This window comes from Mus caroli, chromosome 12 (genome assembly GCF_900094665.2).
Source record: "Mus caroli chromosome 12, CAROLI_EIJ_v1.1, whole genome shotgun sequence".
NCBI lineage: Eukaryota > Metazoa > Chordata > Mammalia > Rodentia > Muridae > Mus > Mus caroli.
In genome coordinates, this window is record NC_034581.1 from 65,486,450 (window position 1) to 65,514,147 (window position 27,698).

Consider the following 27,698-nt stretch of genomic DNA (forward strand, 5'->3'; position numbering starts at 1 on the left):
AGCTGTGTGTTTTCAGGTGGCATTTTCTGAGATGGTGGTAGGTTTGGGGTATCCAGGCTGTGCATAGAACCCACCAGCCTGGAAGTCCTCATTCACAGAGTGGATTCGGGGTATGGGTTCTCAAGAGCCAAGACAAATAATAAACTTCTCTGTAGTGTTTATTCTATATTTTGTTAATGGTTTTCATGATGATCCTTATTTCTAAGCATGTGATTAAGCAATTTTTATAATTCTGTATTTTATATCATAATTGAACACCAAGAATTTTCCCTTCCTGGAATTATCTTTGAATTATAATGCTGATTTTATATAATACTGTCATCAAAGTGAATAACCACGTCTCTGATACTAATTATCTTTTCTTTCTCTAAGCTTATTAAATACTAATACTTAGGCTTTGAATGTGCAAGGATTGTTTTTGGAGCATTAAAAGCTTAAGAATGATTGGGAGAGTTAAGACTTGGTTACACGTATTTGAATATTGTTTGGTAATAAAAGATTCTTTAGAAAGTCACTAATCGTAGAGAAATGCTGGAAAGGGCAAAGATTTCTCGTTGGCAGTGGGCGACGGCACATGGTTTTTTGAGCAGTGGAGCACCACTGATTATAGCCTATTCCTAGTGGACTGTGGCGTAGGCATCTAATGTCAACATTCTCTTAGCTTCTGCTCGGTCGACACTTTTTTTTATTAGCATTTTGCATGTTTTTTCAGCTGAAGCTTACAAGTCACTCTGCAGTTAGTGAAGTGGTTATAATTGACTTGTAACAGAGGAACACACAAGGCCAGTGTGGAAGGATTCCGCAGTGCAGTATTTTCCACGGTGGGTGCCGAACTTTAAGCAGATTTCGAAATCACTGTTAGGCTAGGTCTCTTCTGTCAGGGACTGTAGGATGCTCTCCAGATTTCCTGGTGTGGGATTTTTCATGCCAAACCAAAGCTGCATGCCTGAGGCCCACCAGCAAGACTGGCTGTAGACATAATTTAGCTTTAAACACTTTTATTTGCCAACATCTAAAATTTGGGAAATTTAGCATTTAAAAAATTTTTTATTTTATGCTTTCCCTTGAGAAGTCAGAAATCCTGGCAGTGGCCTGTTGGCAGAGCGTAAGAGTTTCCTTCTTTGTGTGGCAAGCCCCACGGGGCCCAGCAGAGAGCCAGTGTCCACACCAGCTGGCCTTGAGTTGCTGCTTTCCACTGCCGCCTGCTCCATCCCTGAGGCTGTGCGCCTGCTGGGCGGGTGCTCTAACTAGTTACTTCTTGCTGGTGTCACTTCAGAACGTCAGAGGTCTAGTTAAATGGCCCTCCTCGTCATCCTGTCTGACACATTAACTCCATGCAGCTCTCTCTTCTGGGTCTCTCCAGAATCTGGGCTCTGTGCTGTTGCTCCTCACAGCTGAAACCCGGCACCTGCCACTTCGTCCAGTCATCTTCCCATGCATCAACCCCACTCACCCCCACCTCTGTTCATTTTTTGACAGCAATGACCATATGATTTACTAGCACCAAGACATTTTATTTTAAATTTACTAGATTAGCTGTTTTGATTTAGCTTCTGGTATGTAGTACTCTATAATTACGCTGATGGCATAGAACTAGAAAACAGCCTACTGTAAAATCTCCCTCAAATTGTACTTTCTAGATATGTTATTCCCTGTCCTTTGTCATAGCCTCTGCATAGTCTGCTGGGAATCCATTCACTGACCCTTCAGCCACCTTCCATGTTCTACTGTGTCAGTGTGTGGTGTTTCCAGATAAATGAGTCACACTGCCTAAAATCTGGGGGGGGGGCGGGGCTATGCTTCATCTTAATGATGAACACTGTCACAAGTCTAACGTTTTCTTCTTCTTTTTTTTAAAATTTATTTATTTTTATTTATACGAGTACACTGTAGATGTCTTCAGACACACACCAGAAGAGTGCATCGGACCCCATTACAGATGGTTGTGAGCCACCATGTGGTTGCTGGGAATTGAACTCAGGACCTCTGGAAGAACAATCAGTGCTTTTAACCACTGAGCCATCTCTCCAGCCCAAGTCTAAAGTTTTCATCCATTTGATGAATAATGTGTACATTATGGTGCCTACTCCTAAAAAATCTTACTTTCTAGCAAGAAAGATAAGATTGATTGATTGATTATTTATTTATTTATTTGGTTGGTTGGTTGGTTTTTCAAGACAGAGTTTCTCTGTGTAGCCCTGGCTATCCTAGAACTCTCCCTGTAGACCAGGCTGGTCTCAAACTCAAAGATCCACCTGCCTCTGCCTCCTGAGGTTTTTTGTTTTGGTTTTTGGTTTTTGGTTTTTCAAGACAGGGGTTCTCTGTGCAGTTCCCAGAACTCACTCTGTGCGCCACCACTGCCCAGCTCCTTTTTTTTTTTTTTTTTTTTTTTTTTTTTAAGACAGGGTCTCACTGTGTTTTCCTGGCTGGCCTAGAATTCACTATGTGTGCCAGGTTAACCTTGAACTCACAAGTTTCAGCCTGTACCTACTGATACACACCTTTAATCCCAGCACCTGGAGGCAGAGGCAGGAGGATCTCTGAGTTCCAGGCCAGCCTGGTCTACATATCGAGTCTCAGGACAGCCAGAGCTACACAGAGAAACCCTGTCATCTTCAAAACAAAGCAGTAAAAGAAAAAAAGGATACAGTGAGATCTTACAGCAGACCTTAAAATAATCAGAATATAAAAACATAGACTTTGGGAGAAAATTTCATGAAGATGTAATTCCTGTAACTGTCAGAACCAGGGGGTGGGGTTTGAATGTTTAAAGAAGGAAAAACAAATTTCCAAAGAGATTTCTTAGGCTGTTGTCATTGCAGCAGTGTTAACACTTTACGACTCCAGAATTTGTTTGGTGATTCTTTCTCTTTTTGAAGATCGAATGAAAGACAAAAAGAAAATTAGGCTGAAAATGTAAGACAGCTAATTTGCAAAGTAACTTATTTTGATGAATATTATTTCAAAGACATTGACAGTAAGGACTGTTCTTTCTGAGATGAGAGAAATAAAGAGAAGTGAGCGCCCCTCCCCCATGAGGCATGGGTGGCACCTTTATTTAGTGAGTCCAAACTGGTAACTGAAGAGTGCCAGTGTTTTCCCCATCTGATTTCTTTGGGAAATGATGAGACCCATGGAGAGGAATCAGCTGATGTGAAGTCTGATGTGTGGGGAGGGTGCACAACCATCTCTGTGTTTGTGTTTATTCCTTCACCACAACCGGAAATTGCTCATGGTTGTCTTCCAATGAGAAGAGAATTCTCTGCTTAACGAAACCTATGTGAATGCAGTGTTAAAGTTAATGTTTTCATAGTAAATTAAAGTCAGCTTCAGGGGACCAGTTTGACATCTTTTTTAAGGAATTCAAGTTACTCATAGAAGGTGATTTTTTTTAAATAACATTTTTAAGTGTACTACTTCATACAAACCCAAGATTTTCAAATGTAACATTAAAAATATTTTTTCAAAAATCAAATTAAGGAACAGTTCCCCCCCCACACACACACACAAATGTCTAGTGCCTAAAATTTACAGTAAATTCTAATTGAATATGTTTAAAATGAAGCCTTTCTAATCACAAAAGTTCATTTCAGACATCAGAAAAAGGACATTTAGACGATTTGTAACTCACTGAATTATTTGCTTTTACAGGTGCCTAGAGAAACATTAAAAGAGAAATTTCCATGAAGTCACAGAGTAAAACCTGGTCCAGAAAACTAATGGAAGTGACTCAGATAGAGTAGAAAATTGCCTTTATCAATACCCTGTGTGCTCTTAAGTAGGCCTGCTTCCTGAGAAGTACGGTGTTAGGAGCTTGGGAATGAGGATGGTACAGAGAGAGATCTAAATCAATACGTTTTAATGCCTGCTTAGATAGGGTTTTACTGCTGTGAACAGATACCATGACCAAAGCAACTCTTACAAAGGACAACATTTAGTTGGGGCTGGCTTACAGGTTCAGAGATTCAGTCCATTATCATCAAGGCAGGAGTATAGCAGCATCCAGGCAACCATGGGACTGAAGGAGCTGAGAGTTCCAGGTGACTAGGCAAGCAACTAGGAAGATCCTAAAGCCACTCTCTCAGTGACACACCCACTCCAGCAAGGCCATACCTCCTAACAGTGCTACTCCCGGAGCCAAGCGTATACAGACCATCACAACGTATAACCAGTTTTTTTGTTGTTGTTGAATAGACATTGAAATAGTATTTTAAATTGCCTAAGAGATTGGAAAGGCTGTGAAATTTTGTTTGAGGCCTTGGGTGTGCTGCCTTGGAGCCAGCTAAACTGCGTTTGGGGCACCCCAGTCGTCGTGAAATGGTGTGGTGGTGATTCCTACATGTGTTTTCTGGTGGTGCACAGTGATATTGTTGGGAGGTTTTTGTGGCTTTGCAGGTAGGCAGCAAGCAACTTGACAACAGATAGATCCTCTCCTCTCCTTCTTGGCTCCTTCCCTGCCACCTGGAGCACAGCAGGGTCTTGACTCATGTCCAGCATTGTCACTGGGAATTTATTCCTTCTGAGCAGTGTAAGGTCATTCAACTAGCATTTGGGTTTACACCTTTAGCAAGTCACCATGTGACCTACTGACCCATAAGTGACACAAACAACTACAGAGAGTGTGTTTTATCCTAAGTCTGACATATGAGTAAAATCTGTGGTCTTGTAACAACAATACATATTCAGCTCTTAATATTGGCATTGGAAAAAAAATAGAAAATTTGTTCCTTAAATATTCAAAAGACCCTAAGTAGAGGCTGAGCATTTATGACTTACCAATAGAGGCTAACAAGAGAAATTACTTGTGATTTCTCAAAGTAAGATCGGGTATATTGGAATATATGAGATTAGGGATGTTGCGGGACAAAACTTTTCCTGGGGAGATGCAACACACGTCTCCTCACCTCAGATACAGAACCCACGAGAGACCAAAGTGCCCACACACCACCAAAGCTCAACTTGGTGAACCAATGAATTTTATAGGGGTTACTCGCAGGAGCAGAAATGTCTCGAAGACAGCTGAATCCTCAAAGCCCACCCCAGCATGAGTGAGAACTCACAAAAGCTGGGAACCTAGAAATTGATCTGGAAGCAAAATACAACTCCTTAGGAGCAAGATACCTATTTAATGCTTAAATTCCCTGAAGACTCTGAGAACTGAGCCTGAAGACTTCTAGTTAGACAAACAAAACAGCTGTAAAACAGACCTTTGAGGGGTTAAATGACTGGACGCCTTTATCTTGTGCAGTCAGTGTCAACAGAGGAGCTCAGTACTCTTTTAAGAACCGCACTGTCCTACCACTACTCACTGTGTTTGATAAAATAATTGCAGTATATGAAAAAATGAGCACAACACTTTTATTCCTACATATTCTCTCTCTCTCTCTCTCTCTCTCTCTCTCTCTCTCTCTCTCTCTCTCTCTCTCTCATTTATTTTATTTATTTATTTTGAGGTAGGTCCTCACTGCATAGCCTTGGCAGGCCTGAAAGCACTACTCTACTTAGAGCTAGCCTCTAACATGCCACAATCCTGCCTCAACCTTCCAAGTCCTTTTGGTACCTTAAAAAAGTCAATTTTAGTTTCTGCCAGATACAAGCAACTTTTTTTCTAGCGCGTGTTGATTTTGCCAGAGTTTTATTTCAGTCTAACTGAGGCCCACCTTTTCACACAGTTTTCTGCTTTTCACAACGGCTTCAAGTTGACACAGAATTCCAGATCATTGACCTTTAACCACAAAAAGCAAAGCCCTGTGTAAAAATGTACACTGTGGATCCTTTGTTGAATGCAGCTGTTACTTGTTACTTTACTGAACTGACTAAAAAAGTGAAAAGTGTTTTGAAATGATTCTACATTTAAGGATTAGACATTAAGTTCAGGGACGTGATCTACTCTCTACAACTTCATTAAAACTAGGCTGCAGAAGGCTATGAAGCCATGAGATCATTTAAGTACTGTTCTGTGGAAGTATTTCTGCCACATACCTTTTATGGGACACTCGCTCCCAGATCACTTTGAGAATGAGAACATCGATGGCTCCTCTCAACATTTGTTTGTGTGCCAGAGATTTTGCTGAAATTCAGAGATGAGCCTAGCACAGGTCAGCCAGAAAGTAAAGGAAAGCAAACGTACACAGTGATACAGCTCTCCTGGTTTTGTTTGAAAAGAAAGTACCTGTCACCTATTCAGAAGTCTTGCACGGTGGTAACTTTTGAGTATTTGTTTTATGAAGTTGCTGGTGTCCCGCCTTTTGGGGTGCTGAGCTGACGTGGAACCCAGTGTTGGACAAAACACTGAACATCTCCAACCTTGTAATATTTGCTAACTGGACTGGGGGGCTAGAAGCTCATGGCTTCTGTAAACTTAATACTCTTGCTTATTCCATGGCTGAAAACTGCTGGCTTCTTTAACTCTTTGTGCTTAAATAAGCACTGGGGAAACTTAACTGCAAGAATTCTGAACAGATAAAAGATAATTTCTTTGTCACTGCTCTGTGCTTCAATAAGCACTAAAAAACTTGACTCTTAATACTTAAATAAACACTGTAGAATTATGAAAAGGATGTATTGCTAATGCTCCTTTCTCTGGCGAATCAGAGTCAGCCAGAAGTCTCTCACTGGCCAGGCAAGAAACTTGGAGCTTGCTGACTCTTTTTGAACCAGAGAGAAGAGGAAAGAAAGGAAAGGAAAGAAGTTACTCACACAGAGAACATACACAAATGCGCACGTGCGTGCGCACACACATACACTGGTTAAAGTGGAAAATGGCTTCACCACTTTATTGCTTTCAGCCTTTTTATAGCTTTTAGGCAAAAATCTCTCTGTGTAAGAACACCTCATAGATAAAATGTTCCATAAAAGGGGAGCTACAGAAAAGTATCAATAACCAAGTTCAAAGCAGTGTTTCATTCTGTAAGCTTATTATAAGTTCAAAGCAACAGTTTTTAACATGGTCTTATTATTTTACATGCCTTATAGTACATACTTGTGGCTTTATCCTTAGACCTAAATGTTTTTCCTTAAAAACAAATCTATCCCAAGCCTATTTCTCTTTTTAGTGTAATTATAAAAGCTCATTGTATTTCTTATTATGCAACCTTTACTTATTATTATGAGTAGTGGAAACATTCTATTAGTGATTCTAACTTTATTACATCTTTCTAGCAAAACAGCTAAAACCATCTCTCAAAACTTTCTTCCTAAAATCATTTGAATCAAATCAGGAATTTCTATAAAATCATTAATTCATTTAAACAGTATTAATTCATGAAAGTTCATCTTTATGTTGATCTGCAGGAAGTCTGCTCAATAGGGTAGGCTAATGCCCAGGAATCCTTACACTATGCAATAGTGACAGGAAAGGCATATCAGTTGTAAGAAGCAATCCTGAGATGAACTCTTGGGGCCTTGCCTCTCAGAGCTCATCCATTACAGACCATGCAAAGATGATGGGCCAGGATGGACAAAGATGATCTCCAGGAAGGTCACCTTCTAGCCTTGGCCTTTCTTAGATGGCTCTTGACGTGAAGTGGCCTTGACTTCACCATAACTTCCTGCATTTCCTTTACCAGTTGAACTGATTTTACATTATATCCATTCATACATTTCACATATAACAAGAGGTTTGAGTTAATAACTGCTACTTAACATATAAACACTAGCAGATGTAAATTCATTTTTAAACATTTTAACTTTCCTATGACAAATTACATGCATGAAAAATAATGTTTACAAAATTTAAGTGGATAATTGAGCTTTGGCAAATGTAGTCACTCATGTAACCAACAAGACAACTAAAATATAAAATATAGAATATCTTTGTCAGGACCAAATGTTTACTGTGGCCCCATTTTAACTAACCCTCCCCCTTCCCCCGCCCAATTCCTTTTTTCACCTTGCTTTTATACATGGTTTCTTCTGTCATTTAGTGTAGTGTGTTTGAGGGATATCAAGCTTTGTTAGGGATTTTGGTGAACATGTTTGTGAGTGATTTTTTTTTAAGACAAAGTTCTTACTGCTTTGAATATGTTGCCCATACAGTAGTTCCTTTTGCCTTCTTGGGGGCATTCAGCTTCTCACTGCTGGCTCATCCATTCCCCTGCTGATGTAGGATATTTGCATTGTTTCATTTTGGAGCCATGATAAAGATACCGTGAATATCCACATTCTTTTCCTGTCTTATTTGCACGTTATACAGATATGCAACCTTAATAGAAACCGTCTAATTGTTTTGTGCCATTTCAGGCCTATCAGCAATGACCAAGAGTTCTTGCTCCGAATTCTCATTGAGTCTTGGTACTGTTGGTCTTCTCAGTTCTATGTGTACGCAGGGTGACTCACCATGGCTTTTATTCGTCTTCCTAGTGACCAGTGATGCAGACCATCATCTCAAGCATGTGTCTGAGCTGCAGTAACTCTTCAGATTTATTGGTATAGTTTTTTAAAGCTGCCGGTTTTGTTTAGTTACAAGAGCTATCTGTGTTATATTTTTTAGGCTTGTTTTGAAGCAGATGTTCAATTTTTTTCCAGTTTGAAGATTTCTTTATCTTTAAGGTGACGGTTCAAAGGACAAAGTTCTGTGAAGGTTTTGTTGTTGTTTTGGTTTTATTATTCTTGTTTTGGGGTGTTCTAAGAATGTCACAAAGGTCCAAACATTTTCTATAAGTTCCAGGAATTTATCTTTTTTAAGTTTAGATCTATAACTCATCAAAAGTTAGCTTCTGTATCAGGACAATGATAATTTTTTTCCATGTAGTTTCAATACTGTTGATAAAAATGTATTCCCCATTAAATTACTTGAGCACTCTTGTCAAAAGTTAGATAACTTTATACAGGTTTTAGTCCTGCATTCTTTATTCTGTTCTGTTGAATATTTCTGATTTTGTGCAGTTCCATTGACCTATATACCCATCCTTAGGCCCATATTATACTTTTGGATATTGTATCTTTTATAACAATTCTATGAATGAGATAGTAAGACCTAGTTTGTTTTCAAAAAAAATTTTTTTTGCTAATTTTGGATTCATTTGTTAATTTTTGTAAAGAAAAAAAAAACACTGCAAAGTTTAAATTTTTTACTTTTAAATAATTTGAGAACTACAATAAATTCCAAAGAGTAGTTCCATTGTGGAACCCTTTGATAGCCTCTCCACTAGGAGAAAATAAAAATCTCATAGCTATATATGCTTTCAAAACCAGGAACTTGACATTGACGTAAGACTGAATATTCACTGTGCTATAGGCTTAGAGTAGGTATAGGTTGTCCTGGGTTTTGGGGGGTAAGGGTGGATTTTGTTTTGATTTTTTGAGACAGGGTTTTTCTGTATAGCTCTGGCTATCCTGGAACTTGCTCTGTAGACCAGGCTAGCCTGGAACTCACAGAGATCTGCCTGCATCTGCCTCCCAAGTACTGAGACTAAAGGCCATGGGCTACCACTACCTGGCCTTATTTCCTTTTTAATTTATTTTTTAAAAAATTATTTGTGCTCTGTGTGCGCACGACCATGATTCTTGTCTAGTGGTCAGCGTGGGAGTAGGCTTCAGGAATAGGTTCCCTCCTTCCACTCTGGGATGCTAGGATTGAACTCAGGTTTGTGCATGAAGCTCTTTTATCCACTGAGCCCTCACTGGATCGAGTACTTTTCTTATTTTTGGTTCTTTTGAGACAGGGTCTCTCTCTGTAGGTCTGGCCATTGTAGAACTAAATAGGTAGCTTGGGCTGGCTTCAAACTCACAAAGATCTGCCTGCCTTTGATTCTCAAGTGCTGGGACTAAAGGTGTATGCCGCTGTGCTGGCAAGATGCATGCTTTTACTTAAAGCATTCGAAAGGCTTTGCTTCTGACTCAGATGAAATGGTTCTGAGGCTATGAGCAAGAGCTAGGCTTGTCCCAGTTAGGATTGATGGAGTTGATAGGGTGGTGCTGCACCACTGGTGATGGGCATTGGTCCTGCTGTGAGTGACAGCTGGCCACAGATGAGCCACCCAGCCAGTTCACCCAGGCCCAAAGTCCCTGGCTCATCTCAGGAATAGCTGCCTTTCCGGTGTGGTCACAGCCTTATGAAAAAAGTACAGAGCTAAGGTGGGGTAGTTTCTGGTTTTGTTTGGCTTGGGACTTTTTAAAACTGTAACCTTCAAGGTTGAGGCATATGGCTCCATTTTTCATGGAAGATTAAGCATGTTAGTGTAGGGTAAGGTGTGATTCTGGTCTCCTTCCTCCACACCCTTTAAGAACTAGACTGTAAGCCTCTCACAGCATCAGTGGGTGATTACCGTAAGAAGGAATGTGCTGTGTGGAGGGAGATGCACATCACACAACCAGGACTCCAGTGACAGGTGGGTCAGAGCGAGGTAACTGGACTAGGCTGGTCCTGACTCACTCTTGCACTCAGTCGGCCTCACATACCACAGGGCACAGAGGCGCAGTACGTGCCTCTGTTTCCATCCTTGTAGAAGAATAATTACATTGCCCCCGATTTGCATCTTATTTCGGTCAGTTAGAGAAATAAGACCTGTGAATGGGGGAAGCCATGCAGAATGCTACCCCACAGGTAAATGCCGTTCTGTTCAAAAATAACATTCCAGCTAGTGGACCTGTTTGATTTTGGTAGTTACCTTCCAAGAAGCTGAAGGAACTAAATACTGGCTACTAGGTAAGAGACAGCTTCAAGGTGAAGCGTCCCTGGGGAACAATATAAGGGCCGTAGCCTGGCTTTCCCCCATCTTCCAACAGCCACTTAACAGCGACACAACCCACCTCCATCTCCACAGAGCAGACCAGCTCATGAGTTTGATGACACATTTGGGACTCTTCACCAAGGCGTGGCCGGAGCAGATGTTTTTAATGTGTCTGATAGAGACTCCCTGTGTGAAAGTAGCTATGGTGAACATTTTGCGAAGCTGTAAAAAGTAGGTCAGGCACAGAACAAATACTTTTACCATTTTCCTTAAGTACTTTTAAAGCCATAAATTACAGCTCCGTCTGTATATGGCAGTCTCCAACTCATGTATCCAAAGCAAAATCCCCAAGGGGTGTAAAACAAGACTTCATAGCAGTATAAAGCTTTGTTGGACTGTTTTCCTTTGATGCCTGTAGACTGTGCTTTTGATCTTTTACTGAAAAGGGTGTCTGTCCCCAGATTACATGTGCACAGGTCATGAGTATATGTATGCGTGTACGAAGCCATACCTTGTGGAACTACCACATGTCTGGGTGTGCCTGTGTAACAGTGTAATCTCAGCCTCATAGTTAATATATATAGGGATAAAAGTTGAACTTCTGGCATGTCAAAGTCTTTCTCTAGCTTCGTAAGTTTTCCCATATAATTCTATGGCTGTCAGATTTTTTTTTAAAGACATTTTATTAGCACTTGAGTATGTTTGAGGTAGTCAAATGCTTCCAAATGTTTCTTAACTTTCTAGTAAATTTATAACTATTATACTTTCCGGAGAGATTTAAATTATCTCATATTCATTGCTGTTTTAAAGCAGGGAAGGAAAATCCTATAAGGAAAAGCCCAGCCCACATTGACAGGATCATTTGCTTAAATGACAGGTTTTTTTGCCTGTCAAGTTCCCAAGTAGCAGAGGTGAAGATTTCTCTGGTTGTACTTTGTTACAATGTTTCCGTTTAGTGTACTTTGAAACTCCAGACAGGAACACACATGTTGTCACTAAATGTCTTCTAAGCTCTCATTAACACTGGGCACCCTGGAGGTTGTTTTTCAGTCTCAAAGCTGTGATAGCAATTATGTGGTAGTCGTGGAATCTTTTATAATATGTAGAATGTGATAAGCCGCACACAGTTCTCAGTGGGTCCCATTGTGCAGTGTGGCAGGCTTGTATATCGTTTTAAAACTCAGTGTGTGCTGATTGTTGCTGTCCATACTCACTGATGTCACCTTCTAAATTGGAAGTTCACACATAGAAAAGAGCTTAAAGTGTCGTATGTAATTTTTAGTGCAGTTTTGAGATTAATGATTCCTTTGTCTTCCTAAACGAATCATCCTTTATTTTTGACTGTTTTTGAACTTGTTAGTCATAGAGATTGTGTCATATCTTTCTGTTAATTTGATTTTTGCACCATTTTTGAGATTTATATTTATTCATCTTTAGCTGTAGCTCACGTCTTTTCCCTGTGAGTGGTTTGAACACTGAATGCTTTACTCTTGGCAGGGGATGTCTCTGTTTCCAACTTGTATGTGTATTCCTATGAGGAACTATTTAATGATATAGAAAAAGTGGTCTTCCAAAAACAGATAGCAACTTCTCAAATGTTTCATTCCGTCTTTCTTGAAGTCATTGTAACTGTGTTCTCTTTGAACAAAAGTATTTCAGGAAAAACATCAAAAAGTTAATGTTTTAAATATGTGTGTGTGTGTGTGTATTAATGAGAATTTCACAACAAAGTTATCATTTACAAAACCATAATTCCTGTGTCAGATGGAATTGAGTGCAAGTCCCGTGGATGAAGGAATCAAAGATTTCATTGTAGAAATTAGAAGCAGATGCTTCTCGGGCCAGTGTTTTCCCTGAGAACAGCACTTTTTGTTGGCTGTGTCAGGCTGGAAGTTCATCTTGGCTGAAAGGAATTTTTGTGCCTCAGTGCTAAGCCTGCTATGACTTTTGAATGCAGAACGCTGAGAAAATAAAAGTTTCTGTGGTTTAAAATCCATGAATTTCCAGCATTGCTTCTGTGCTCTCTGCTGACTGCCTACCCAGCCGTACCATCCTGGCTTCCCCGTGGTACTAGAGGAAGATGGTTCTACCCCCGGATGTAGAAACAGACTTGTTCCTGCTTTTTGATGGGGCATCGTGACCCATGACCCTTGACCCTTAGCTGAGGATCCTTGTGTGCTACCGCATTCTAGTTACTGAAGCCCCTCTGAGAGACACCACCAGCCTTCAGATGTCAAGGTGTCAGGAAGAAATCAGGTCCTAGATGACATTGTGTGCTCCTCCATCAAATCCACTTAAGTCATTAGCTTTATACATTGTCCTTAAATTACTTAATGAGTTAGGCTACGTAAATAGTCGAGATTTGTGCTTACCCTGTGCCTTACAGTACAGAAAGGGAGTAGGACACACCCAGAGTCATACAGCTAGTAAATGACTGGTGAGTCCATCAGTGAACAGAGTCAGAACCAAGCAGTTGGCTCTAGTGTCCAAGTTTCCATTTCCCTGGGGTGGTTTTTTGGCCCTTGCAATTTGGGGAATCAAACCAATGCCTTTTCTGTGTGTGTATTTGCGGAATGGGGGTTGTTTTTTTATTTGTTTGGTTGGGGTTGTTGTTGTTATTGGGGGTTGGGTTGTTTGTTTGTTTGTTTGTTTTTCGAGACAGGGTCTCTCTGTGTAGCCCTGGCTGTCCTGGAACTCACTCTGTAGACCAGGCTGGCCTCAAACTCAGAAATCCACCTGCCTCTGCCTCCTAAGTGCTGGGATTAAAGGCATGTGCCACCACTCCCTGGCTTAATTTGTGTATATTTTAATAAAAATTGCTGTAACAGAAATACGGAGACTTTTAAAATACCCTTTGTTGAGAGTATTGGGGAATGTGTTTTGAGGAAAAGACAAGATGTAATCATTTTGTCTATACTCTTGTAGATATTAAAAAAGCTGTGGTCAGTACTGAATACCCATAGAGGAAAAAGGATTTATTTATTTGTTTGTTTGTTTGCTTGCTTATTCGTTAGTGTTTGAGACAGAGTCCCACTCTGTAGCCAGGCTGCCCTATAATTCACTGTGTAGTTCAGGCAGGGGCTGAAGCACTCAAGCACTCAACAACCTCCCTGCCTCAGCCTACTGAATGTTAGGATCGCTCGCAGTTATGAGCCAAAGGCTGTTTAAGAAACATAATATCACTTAATCACTAAGGAATTTCTTTGCTTGCTTTTTTTTTTTTTTTTTTGGCTAGCAAGTCTAAAGTAAATTCAGCAAGTCTCACTGGGGTTCCCAGTGAGTCTTCAGCAAGTCTCAGCAAGGTTCCCAGTGTAGCAGTGGAGCTGTTCCAAGCATTAGCAAGCTAATAAAAACCTGTCCAGCCCAAAGTGTGAGCTCCCCTCTGACCAGGAGCAGAGGCAGCAGCTGCTGACAGCCAGGGACCAGGAGACAGGCTTCCTAGACCTGCACCTGCACTGTCGAGGGAGCAGGAAGGATGGGGTTTGTTTTCTTGAAGAAGTTGGCAGATGGGACAGGATGCGAGGGAGGATGTTCTGGGCAGAGGAAACAGCGTGGTAAAAACAGCAAAAGAAAGGCAGTGAAATGAGTCACAGTGACCCAGAACACGAGTGACAGAGGACCACAGTGCCCGGACTGTCGTGTGTTCCAGAGAATCACTACAGGTGCAAGAACATGCATTATCCATGACCAGAGGTGCAGGTTGATAAGAGTAGCATGAAGTCCTGCTAGTCTGAGAATGTGAAAATCCTGGTGAGAAAAGCATTCGTCGTGGAGCGGGTTATCCAAAGGGTGGAGTACAGGAAGAGGGATGTTATTTTTCCCTTCTAAGATAATTTGTAAATGTTTATAGAGCACTCAGATCTTTTAAGCATTGAAGATCACTCTGTTATTTACCCCATCTCCCCAACCCCAGTCTTTTCTGTTTTGAAAGATTAGCTATCAAAACAAATCAGGTTGTCTGTTTTCATTTTATCACTATGCTGTCTTAGTCAGGGTTTCTATTCCTGCACAAACATCATGACCAAGAAGCAAGTTGGGAAGGAAAGGGTTTATTTGGCTTACACTTCCACATTGCTGTTCATCACTGAAGGAAGTCAGGACTGGAACTCAAGCAGGGCAGGAAGCAGGACTGATGCAGAGGCCATGGAGGGATGTTCTTTACTGGCTTGCTTCCCGTGGCTTGCTCAGCCTGGTCTCTTATAGAACCCAAGACTACCAGCCCAGAGATGGTCCCACCCACGAGGGGCCTTTCCCCCTTGATCACTAATTGAGAAAATGCCTTACAGNTGGATCTCATGGAGGCATTTCCTCAACTGAAGCTCCTTTCTCTGTGATAACTCCAGCTGTGTCAAGTTGACACAAAACTATCCAGTACACTATGCCATGTGAACTTGTGTTCCTCAACTAAGAATTCAAATGTAGGAGTGCTATTTAACTGAGTGACTTAACTTCATTTTCTCTGCGGTATGACCGGGGCAAATATGACATTTGTGTCAGGGTTTTAGGAAGAATGACAGATGGCCCTGACCCCTTTTATGGACTCTGAGAACAAAGCCTTTCTAGTCACTGAGCAGTAGAATGGTGCTTGTCCCTGCAGTCTAGAAAACAGGCATCCAAGTCTGCTCTGACGGAATAGGGCAAGAAAAGTCACTGTGGCTTCCTCGAGTGCCTCCGCTGCCTTGCCCTTTGCTTAACCTTCTCGCTCAAGCAAGTAGAGTGCAGTGTTACAGGAAATAATGATGGAGAGGCAGAGGTTGGGATCAGGAGTTGGAATAGCAACAGTAGAGCTTGAAAAAAACCTTCAGGATAGCTTAAGCAGGTGATTGGCTGAGTGGCCGTCCTCCTGACAAGTGTGCCGGCCCATTTGATAGCAGCACTTAGCATTTAGCTAGGATATCATAGTATTAACTCTCTGTTGTTTCTACTGCGTTAACTTTGACCCCTCTCACAGGAGTCCTCATGATCTCTGGTGGCCAGAATCTAGCAGCGGTCTGAGGGATAACAAGCACACACACAGGCTGGTCGTCTCCTCATATGACATCATAAGCTGGAATGCTGTGGCACCGGAAGCTTTATAGGCACCTGTCACCAGGACACTCCAGAAGTTTCCCATGTCGGAGGCTCACATTAGGAACTTTTGCTGTTATATCTAGGCAGGTGTTCCAAAACTGGCAAACCTCTAGAACCTGAAACACTCTGGTCTGTTGTCCCAAGAATTTCAAACGTAGGCTATTCAACTAGGAAGATTTTACCAAGCATCATGGTGCTCAGGGGCAAACCGGTTACTTATTTATTGGTTTGGATCCCTGCATTGCTCCTGTAGTTATACTGCAAAGGTGCATAGTGGCCGTGGCTGGTGTGGGTGTTTGTCATTGGAAGGATGTGTGGCAAATGGCTCTTCCTGACGGCATCTCTGATGCACTATGGCTTACAAGCACCTTGCCACGTATACACATCCGTTTCTTCCATCCTTGCTTAGATGCATGCTATTTCACTGGATGTGTTTGTTCCCAGGTGTAATATGCTCCCGTGCGATTATTGCTCCAGAAGTGCGGTTATTAAATCCAAAGATGTGACTATCTTTATCACTGTTTCTATAGATAATGCAGTATACGTTGTAGTGATTGGCCATGCCAGCCATGATGTAGGAGATTGTGTCAGCTGTTTTATCACAGTGTTACACACTTGTTTAGTTCTTCACATGATCTGCTCAATTCAAGAAGCAATACCTCATTTAACCTTGAGACCAGAGTGGTCTACTGTACAGTTCTTTTCCATTCCTAACTTTGAGGTGTAGCAAATATCACTGGTTAAATATAATTGTGAAATGACCACAGAGGGAAGGGTGGAGAGGAAAGAGAGGTTAGCTCCCACGAAGAGAAGAAATTCCTTTTAGCTCTCAAGATAGTCATTAGCAAAATAAGTTATAGATCCACATATGAGTCGTGTGCCCACTTTCTTTATATTATGTAAAGCCAGTTATATTACTTGGCATAAATAGTATACAGTGTGTTTACTAAGCATTTCACTTAGATGAGCAACCTGTTTGATAATCTTTGCAATAATCTCATATCATAGGTGAGAGAAGCAGTGAAGAGATTTGCCCCGTGGTTAAAGTGTCCCAGGCTGGCAGGCAGGTAGGCAGACACACACACAGACAGACACACACACACACAGTCTGGCAGACTCTGTTCTTGAGCAAGCAATTGCTCTGTGACCATCACATTCCTTCTTCCTAGACTTAACCTTTCTGCAGCTAACTGGCATTCTAGAGACAGAAAAAGGTATTTCCCGCACACTAACATAGCATCTGTGAGGTGGCTTTAACGATCACTTTAATGGCTTAGCTTGCCCCTTACCAGCCATACGAAACAGGCTCTAATTTTTTTGTTTCTTTGTTTGTTTTACCAAAAGTGTGTTTATATTGCTAATGGTTAAGTTGCCAAACCAGGGGGCAACTATTTTTTGGATTATCGTGTTTGCAGAGACTCTCCCACCCCCACCCCCAGCTACTGTAATTCAATTCTTTACAAATGGACAATGCATGCAGCAGCATGGCTCTGCAGGAAGGCATACTGGGACAGGGTTCTTCACCCACACAGTAATACTCAAGACGGGATGGCCCTTTGCTGTGGAAAGCACTCTTGTGAGTTAGTTGCCCGATATGCTTGTTTCCCTTAAATGAGTTTATTGGGTATGGAGCTCTTAGAAAGTAGTATTGTCTGCAAAGTGCGGATACCTGACATTTCCGAAGTCTCGTTTCCTTGGGCTCTCCCCCTCCCTTCTAGGTCTCCTCTGCTCACAGTGAATGTTCATCACACAGCTCATTCCCCATTGTCTCTTTCAAGTGGAGAGAAGTTTTAAAATACAGCATTGTTCTTTAAGTAAAATATGAATGTTGCTACACAGCAAGAGGTAGTCGTAAGTTCTTGTGAGTACATGGATTGGTCAACCAGTTAACTTATTGGATGCACTAAGTTAGAGAGGATCCACTCAGTAGTTGCAAGTGCCAGTAAAGGAGACCAGAAGGGATAGCTGGGCTTCTTATGGGAATTCCCGGGGGTTTCTGGGACAGATACCTATAACAGTTCAAATGATATGATACCTTGTTCTTCCTTAGTTTCCCTTCAGTGACGGACGGCATCCTTCCCAGGAATAGTCCTTATCACACCGGATGCCAGCAGGCTCATAGGAAGCAACCCAAAGAAGAAGATAGCTACTTCCAGCCTAGCATTTATATCACAAAGGTCTCGGAGGAGCCCCATTTTGCCTAGGGGTGTATGTTCACCTGATTCATAGATGAAGCATTGTGGTTGGAGACTGGGGTGCCCTACTTGGCCAGACTGGGCCACACCCACCCTACCCTATCTCTGAGCATCCTTCGGTCAGCCAACACACATTTGGACACACCCACCCATACTCACCTGCTCTTTTTAAACAGAATTTCAAAGGGGTAGTGACCTGATACACTGTCACTGCACCGTGTACAACCAGCAATGCACTTCCCCTTCCCAGGATAAGCCTGCAGTAACATAGCCCAGGTGCTGCATCCGGCTGTGAAATCGAGAGCTGAGATGACTTACTGCATGGCTCTGTTCCGGCTGTTCTCCCTACCTGGGAATTCTTAGCTGCTAGCACACAACCGTCTTACCTTAAAAACAACAACAACAACAAAGTGATACCGAATGCTTTATATTCATTTTGCCATTTCATTTATTCAGCATTTTAGGAGGCCACTGTTACGGACTTTACAAAATGTACACATGGTCGCCCAGCTGGTATATTAGGGTCTAGGGTTAACTGATATACTCTTTCCTGTATGTGCTGTAAACCCCTGAGAACCAGCTCTGGGGGCAGGGTGCATCCTAACCTTTTCCCCAGCGCTCCATTTCTCTACTAGAGCAAGGTTGGAAGTGCAGAAAAAGAGCAAACAGGAAATGGACATTCTTCCCAGACCACTTGGCTGCAGGGGCTTCGTGGCCACCTGGCACTTCCTTCTTAGGTGCAATTGTCACTACAAAAGCTAGCCATAGGGCTGGAGAGATGGCTCAGTAGTTAAGAGCACTTACTGCTTTTTTAGAAGACCCAGGTTCTGGTCACAGCACCTTCATGACAGCTTATAACCCTCTTGAATTATAATCCCATGGGACCCAGCTACCTTTTCTGGACTCTGAGCACAGGGCACTTATATGGTGCGCATACATAACCCTAGGTAAGCACTCAGACACATTAAAAACTGGCCATGAACAGACACAATCCCAGTTCACGATTCCTCTAACTAAATGATAAAATTAAATTTTACTATTCTCAAATATCTCATGGAAGCAAATGACCCCTTTTTAAATCCTTTATTAGCTAAAATATCCAGGAGGATCACAGACCAAACATCATGTTTCCAGGTCAATGTTCATATTTTCAGGTCTTGAGTAGAGAGAGCTCTTGGACCAGGTGCCCGGCCAGTAACAGGAGCGCATGTGCCTGTCTAAGCAGCCTGATAATAAAAGTGACAATGGATAATTTTGCCCCAGAGTAAACTTTGGCAGTGCCCATTAGCATTGTGGGTCGTCACAACTGGTAAAAAAGAAGGGGTTCTGGCACTTAGTGGGCAGAAGCAAGAAGCAGCTAACATGCATGTGATTCAGGGTGACCCCCACGCAAAGACTGTCTGGCTCCGGTGACAGCAGTGCTGAATTAGTTTATTTTCTCATTGTTGTGACAAAGCGCCCAATAGGAGTACCTTGGAGGAGGGAAGATTTATTCTGCTTCCCAGGCCATTCTGCAGGGATAACATTGGTGGCAAGGCTCTATGGTAACAGGAGCTTGTGGCCGTGTCCTATATGGTGGTGCAGCAGGGAAAGCCGAAACAACCAGGGGTAGGTGCAGCCTCCACAGGGCTTTCTTTTCTCAGGTACATATCTCTTTGAACTATGCCTTACATCTCAAAAGTTCCATAACGCCCCGCAAACAGTGCAACCAGGAGCCCCAAGTGCACCTGGAGGACTCTTTGCACATTCAAGGGCCAAGGCTAAGAAATGAGGTCTTCACTGTTCAGGGATGTGTGTTGTAAGCAAACAGGCAGCAGTTAATGAGTGTTATTCCACACGTCTGGTCTTGGCCATACCTAGTGGCCCCGCTCTAAGATCTGAGGAGAGCAGACAGACAAGCAAAGGCAGAATTGGAAGTGGCTGAGCTAAGTGGTCATATAGAGGTGATATTCTGATACAAGAACCAAGGTGTCTGCTTAAGGTGGTTGTCAGTGATGCACGCTCCTAGCCTGGCTTGCTCACACAGCACACCTAAGTTCTGGGGAGAAAGACCCCTGGTTTCTCCCTGGGGAGCATGACAAAGGGGTCACTATTTTCTTCCCTGAGTGCTTAGTAGCAATGCCCAACATGGAGCAGGTGTGTTGTAGCAAATGTTACTCCATCGTCAGCACTGTTACTTCATCCGTGCTGAGCAGCAAGCGAGCCTTCACATTTACCATTGTCTGCCTGGAGATCTCCTGAGACAGATGGGTGGGTGGGAGGGTGGGAAGACATGACACCCTGCTCTTTTCTCAGGTGTTTGCTCACATATCAGCCCATCAGCAAGAGGCCCCATCACCTGATACAATAGCATGTCTGCACTACATGGCCACAGCGTCAGCACCCTCATTCTGGCCTACCATATATGCTCACTGCCTGCTTGTCACACAGTAGGTGTTATTTTGTATTAATAAAATAAATGAGCAAAACTGTGGAACTTGTTCTATGAAAGACATAGGGTCGCATTTTAGGACAGTATACTAGAGCCGTGGTTCTCAGCCTTCCTAATGCTGCGACCCTTTAATACAGCTCCTCGAGTTGTGGTGACGCCCAACCATAGAATTATTTTCATCGCTACTTCACAACTCTAATTTTGCTACTGTTGTGAATTATAATGTAAATATCTAATACTTGACCCCTGTGAAAGGATCATTGAACCCCCAAAGGGATCTTGACCCACAGATTAGAGCCACTGCTCTGGACTGATTTTTTTTTTTTAATCACATAGTCTAGCTTACAGTATAGGCTATATTTCTGCACTTTAAAATCGTCATTCAGCTGTATCAGCCCTCGAGTTGACATGTCAGCTATGTATGTGCTTTTGGGAATTGGAGACAGTAGTCAAACTTCTTTGGCAGTGACCCTGACTAGAGAGTTGTCACCCACGTTGGAGGAGACGCCTTAGCTTCTGTGTTCTCTTTTTCAGCGAGTAGTGAGCACAGGGTCTAAGTGCTCTGTGTGTGCCCTAAGCTTTGTAAATGGCCAACAGTTAAATTAGAAGGTAGAGTTCTCACAGTCCACTTTCCAAAATAGTCTCCTTCGCTTTTGTTAGATAATAGAGTGGCCATATTGGCTGCTGATAGATTCTTTGTTAATCATGTCTGCCGTTCATGATCTCAGGGAGGATAGGATCATCACCCTACGTGTTAGGGAGGTAGTCCCAGAAAGAGAACCCTGTTTTGCCTCCATCCTTACTGAAACTGTATTATGTGGGTAAAAATTCAAGACTGAAGATTCTATGTGTATTTTTTGCAAGTCTCTTTGGGGAAAGAGTTGTGGGTCTGATCACTGCCAGCACAGTCTTTCGTCACTACCAGGTTTGTTCATGAATTATGGGACACAAGGGCATTGCTTTGGGGTAGGAATGTGTCTTCCTGGGACTGAGTTGGGGCTCAGCGTAGATCATAGAACCAGTAGCCAGTGGCCCTCTACCCAATTTTTGCAATCCAAATTGGTATAAATTCTGTCTAGGTACTGTTTTCCAGGACAGTGTAGTTTAAGACTAAACTTTATCCTTGTGTGAATTAGAGATAGGTTATGGTTCCATGTGTGTTTGCCTTTTTAGTGGAACCTTTGAACCAGCTTTAATGCTGTCTTGGCACAGTGAAGGCTTGGGGGGTTGAGTTTGCCACCCTCAAAATGTTAAGTGCAGCCGTGGACCAATGGTACTACTTCTGACCTGGGCTCCAGTAAGTCTGCTGCAGTCGTCTTTGTCCTGATTTTGTGCTGTGTCTGAACCATAAAATAAAGGTTGTACCCAGGGGTCTGGAGAGATGGCACAGCGGTTAAGAGTACTGACTTGCTCTTTCTTCCAAAGGTCCTGAATTCAATTTTCAGCAACCCAATAGTGGTTCACAACTACCTGTAATAGGATCCAGTGCCCTCTTCTGGTGTGTCTGAAGACAGCTACAGTGTACTCATAAATAAATAAATAAATAAATAAATAAATAAATAAATAAATAAATGTTAAAGGTTGTACCCAAATGAAAATTTTCATGTATTTTAATGAAGCCCTGGAAATATCCTAAACCTCAGAAGATTTTTGCCCCCTAGTTTAACTTTTAAATTCCAAAAAGTAGGTCAGTAGAAATGTCTTGCTTTAATTGGTTCAGTTAAAAATGGAAAAGCATAGTACTATCTCAATATGAAATGCAGATTTAAATAGGAATTATAATGGGACTAATACCACTTAACGGTATGATTTAAAATAAGATATATTTAATCATAGGCAATAATTTATGTAGTAAAGACAGGCCTGAATGTTGGAATATTTCAATTTTCCAAAGGGAAAACTTTTGCCATGAAATTTAGTAGTGTGATGAAGAATCAGTCCATAACGCCTTTCCCAAGAGACAGGCCTAAGAATAGTGTTTACCGGACCTTAACAGCAGGCTTTGGGGAGACACGTGGTCTGTGCTCAGTGAGTGTGTGAAATGTTGTCAGACTTAAGCAGTTTGCCTTCACAACTAACTTCTCAGAGCTTTTAATACTTTCTGAATGTTTGTTTGTTTGTTTGTTTTCAAGACAGGATTTCTCTGTGTATCCCTGGCTGTCCTGGAACTCGATCTGTAGACAAGGCCGGCCTCAGTCTCAGAGATGGTCCTAATTTTGCTTCCTCCGTGCTGGGATTAAAGCTGTGCATCATGATCACCCCTCCTTACTTTCTGAGTTTTAAAACAGGTTATAAGTATGGTGAGGACTCCCAGTCTCCAAATTTAACCCGTTTTAGGGATTGTATTAGATTCAGGTTTTTGAGACAGGGTCTCCCTCTGTTACCCTGGCTGGTCTGGCCCCAACTTGCAGCCCTCATCGTCCTCCTGAGGGCTGGGATTGGAAGTGTGCATCTCCACATCTGTCTTGTGTTTAGTTCCCTAAGGTAGGGTCTTGCTGTATCTAGAACTGAATTGGAACGTACAGAAAAACCCAGGGTGGCCTTGAACTTGAAATTTTCCTGCTTCAGTATATCAGCATGGACCTGGCTTGCTTCAGGGACGCATACCTTTGGAAATGCTGAGAACATTTTCAGCAGTAGCAATGAAGGGTCGTTCTCTGGTGTTGGTCAGCGCTTAGGCTGTTCTCCCAACATTTGCCCTGAGAGTGTAGTGGAATCCCGCACTGTGTCAGTCCCTTACCCATTTGATGTGGAGGTCTCCACATGTGCCTGTAGTTGTCGTGAGTAGACGTGTCTCTGTGGCTTGGCCTCTGCATTTATCTCTAAGCCCATGTATGATTCACACATAGCCAACATCATCCTTCCAGCAGTGCTTAGACACTGTTGACTGAAAAGAACTCACTTTCTGGATTAATGGCTACATTTGGAGAGCAGTTCCTGGAACTTAGGGACTGAGCATCCACTCTAGGGAAGATGACAGCCCTAGCCTCCAGAGGTGTGCTAGAAACCAAGTTGGGGAGCAATCACCCTTCCCCTTTGAGGAAGACATAACGTCCAAGCAATGGATGGTCCCCTTCCTAAGAAGGAACTACCACATACAAGATTACTGCCTAATTTCAGTTTTGAGTAATTCTCTTGACAATTGTATTTTATTTATGTTTTAAAAAAAAAAATCACTAGGTCCTGTTTACTCCTGGTACCATCTATGAATAGATCCTCTCTGGCTGAAAACAAATGAACTTTAAGGAGCTGATAGGTCAGGCTTCTGCCTTGGAGATCAGTTTCATATTTCTGGACTTACTTTCCCGAATCCTGCAAATATGGCTGCAGAGGAATAATGTAAATAGCACTGACATGAGAGACCAGCGCTAGTCTTAACACACTGCAGTTGAGGAATGCCCTGCTAGCAACACATGAAGCACTCCGCAAGAGAAGGAAAAACTCACCAAGGCTTGCAAATTATTCCACAGGGTCTCACCAATGCCCGGAGACAGAAAACAGAAACGAAGGACAGAATACTGAAGACTAGAAATAAAAGTTTCTTTACTTGCAAAGCAAAGTTCTATACTTCAAAACTTTAAAAAAAATCAAAAACAAAAACAACAAAAAACCTTAATGTTACTGGACTGACGAAACTGGAGAGGTTTCTAAAGCCCATAGCTCTTTTCCATATCGACATGTTTTGATAATACAGTCTTACTACTGCTCTATGTTATTTGATTGGTGAACTAATGAATTAAATTTTAATCAGCCAGCTAGAGAACCAGGAGAAAGCAGGACATAAAAACTAAGGAGGACTTAAGACCCATGGGGAATGTCATGGAGAGATCAGTGACATGAGTGACAACCGCAGCTCCCGTGGCGGGTCCCGCAGCCAGGGCTTCCTTTGCAGAGCCAACCGTCAGGCATGACTGAGACAGGAGCCAAAGACTCATCCGGATTCTGTAGTCCTGGAAGAGAGGCTTTGTTGATGCTGTTTTTATAGTTCACTCTAGAACCCCGTCACCTCCCTGGTGAACTGGACACTCCTCAGTCAGCCTTGACCTTATGGTACTTGGTCCATCTGTGAATGTCTGGGCTCTCGCTGTGTCTGTTCACTCATGTCTAAGAGCGAAGCGTGAAGACAGTTAATAGACAGGATGTGTGTGCACCGAGTATGGCTGTCTCGGCTTGAAATGCTCTTTCCTGTTTCCCTATGCCTGCGTGAATAGTTGTGTGCCACTGGCCTCTCTCCCCTTACCAGACTCTCTTTCCCCTTTATTCACAGGTCTCCCAGTGGACTTTCTACAGCTATGAAACCTACACTGTGGGGCACCACGATGTTTCCGTTGGCCATATGATGAGGAGGAGAAGTTGGCTTTGGAGTGCTGGGAGCCTGAGAAGTTGCTGAGCACCCAGCGCCCCCAGCCCGCCCACTGGCCCGCCCATAACACAATGAACAAACTGACCTTCCATAACAACAAAGTCATGCAGGACCGTCGCAGAGTGTGTATTTTCCTCCCCAATGACAAGTCCGTGAGCATCATCATAAATGTGAGTAGCTCCAGCTAGGGATATTTCAGTGTGCTCTTCCCTGTAAGACCACGCCCACATTAGGTGAGGTGGTTCAGGGTTAGATCATTGCAGAATGAGCCAGAGAGGCCTGCAGGCTTGCGCTCAGGCATCCACAAGCTATAGACAGCATTATGACTTCAACAACAGCATGCTTGGGGTCAAATTAGGACTTTGGGTACTATACTAAGACAAAGCAAAAAAGTCTGTTTTTAAACTTCATTGAAATGTTTTCAGGTAAATTAGTTAACTGGGCTTCTCTGCTTCCTTATCTTTCTGTGTGTTCAGCTGTGGTGTACATTTCGAATATCTTCCACATTTCCAGTCGGGTCTAGGGAATGCTTCTCATTCACGGTGCTCAGCCACGGTGCCCCCCTCAGATCCCACCAGTTTCTTTGAGTTTGCTTCACTCTCAATTTCTGTATTGAGAAGAATTCATTTTATTATTTCTACTGAGCGGAAGCCTCTGTCTTAGCTAAAAAGCAATGTGACACAATGGGAACTGGAGACTAGAGATGGAGGAAGGAGAGAATCTGAAAATGGCAGTAAATTTTATTTCAGCATTGGTTTTTGTCTCTCAAATTGCTTGGCTTCCTGAATAAAATTTCTATTTTGTGTCTGTCTGTGTTTTAAATGCTCAGAGTTGTCGACCGCGCACGTGAAGTGGTAGCAGTTGCTAAGTTTCTCGTTTTCATCTTGACTGTAGTTTATCAGTAGTCAGAGTCTAAGCCGTGGCCGGGCTGAGCGGATGCTGTAGATGAGCTAAGCTGCCCTCTGCCTCTTACATCAGAATCAGATACTGGTTAACCAGTATTGAGAACTGAGATAGTCTTATTTTTCCCCTTTTTTACTTTTGGCAGTTAAATTATACTTTGCACATTGCAAAGCATCAACATCCTTCAGTGTATAGTCTAGTGTATCTCTGTTAGTTTATGCTTCTATGTAGCTGTTGCCCAGTTTCAGAGAGAATTTTCCTGTCTCCTCAGAAAGACCCTTTGGGACTCTTCCTTACCAGCAATCCATTTTCCTCACTGATGACAACTGTTTTGATCGGAAGGCGGTCCTGCTCAGTTACGACCCTCCTGCCTCCAGAATGATGCAGTTTTTATCATAAAGCCCTTTTCACTCAGCCTCTGACCATGGGATTGCCACAGCAGCAGTCATTTGTCTTCCTTATAAGATAATATCCCAGCAGTATGACCGAGTCCCATCTTGTTACACACTTACTGCTGTTGATGGATATTGTGCCATTTGAAATTCCATATTAATAAAACTGCTATGATCCCTTCTGGGGTGTAGTCCTACAGACACAGACACACTTAGGTCACTGTGATTTTATCAGAATAGATATGTAACTCATAGAACATCCCAGGGAGTACAGTTGCTGGAAACTGCCAGCAGGCTCATGATAATCCATTTTGTACCTATCAACTTTGGGGTTTCTTTGTTGTTTTGTTTTGAGATAAGGCTTCACTATGTAGGCCAGGCTGGCCTGGAAATTTCTGTGTAGACCAGGCTAGCCTCAAACTCATAGGCATCTGACATCTGCCTACCTCCCAAGTGCTGGGACTAAAGGTGTGAACTGCCATGCCTGATGGAACTAAGGAAAGCTTGCCTCAAGTTAGTTTTCTACTTGTGTGCTGATATAGTTTTAATATGTTTTGCATAATGAAATAGTTATGCAGAACATAAATGACTTGTAAATAACTCGATTAGAAGTTTAGGTTGCAGCAAGGTTCTGCCTGTAACCATAGGCATGTGGTTTGGTTCCAGCAGCCGACAGTTCCTTGTTTGACTCAGGTCACCTCGAGGCTGCTCATCTCAATTTCGGGAGCATCGAACCTGCCTTGTGGGTGGATTTTACTGCCTGCAGGGCAGAGTTTCTAATAATAAGCTAGGATCCTGATTAGGGAACTTGAAATTGGTTTTGGGTGTATGGGGTGATAGACTATTATCTTTACCGGACTTGATTTTTAAAATGTAATGGAAATTGGAAACATTTCAGTATGGGCACCAGGAACATAAATTAAAATGAAAGTAAAATTCTACTATTTATGGCTCTGTTGTGTGAATACACACACACACACACACACACACACATACACATACACACATGCACACATACATATATGTACTCATATATGTGTTTATATATATATATAAATATATGTAATATATATATTGTATCCTTTAAATTTTTAAGCACATGCAATCTAGGACATACTACATAAGCATTGAGGATACTTCCACCTTTCTCTGCCACCCAGTGAGGTATAGTGAGGTGTGTAAGGGTGTCCATGAGTGTGCAGCATACACAGATGTGCAGGATGGGAGGAGTCCTAACACATCTGTCTTCATGAGGAGCACTAAGAGGTGGCTACAGTTTCCAAAGGAATTCACTGGCTCTGGAGTCTCTGCCTAGGGAAATAGCTTTGGAGATCAGACTAACAGACCCCAGGTGGGCTCACGGCATGTTTTATGGGTCGTACCTAGCGTTTTTAAAACATTCTTCCTACTGTCAACCTTCTTTTTTTTTTTTTTTTTTAACCCAATTTCACTCTGGTAAAATTCAGCAGACATTGCCTTAAAGTGGCACTGTGGATTTTCCCACATGCACGCATGCTGCTGTGTAGATGGGTGGCTTTAAAACTAGAAGTATTGGGGAGAGGCTGTTTGGGCTTCACCCATGGAGAGACTGATGTAGGTCTGGGGCAGGAGACAGGAATCTTCATTTAGCAAAATTTCTCAGAAGGGACTGAAAACTCAATAAAATCCTAA

The 27,698-nt window shown here is 42.3% G+C and overlaps 1 protein-coding gene across 3 annotated transcripts in view; it reads left to right on the forward strand.

Moving 5' to 3' along the window:
* Frmd6 (FERM domain containing 6) overlaps positions 1-27,698 on the forward strand; it is a 74,500-nt gene that overhangs the window by 11,322 nt on the left and 35,480 nt on the right. For all 3 annotated transcript variants that reach the window (XM_029484601.1, XM_021179383.2, XM_029484602.1), the window contains exon 2: positions 24,637-24,902. In XM_029484601.1, the coding sequence (XP_029340461.1) occupies positions 24,804-24,902 (99 nt within the window). In that variant the 5' untranslated portion in view covers positions 24,637-24,803. The remainder of the gene's footprint in view (positions 1-24,636; positions 24,903-27,698) is intronic.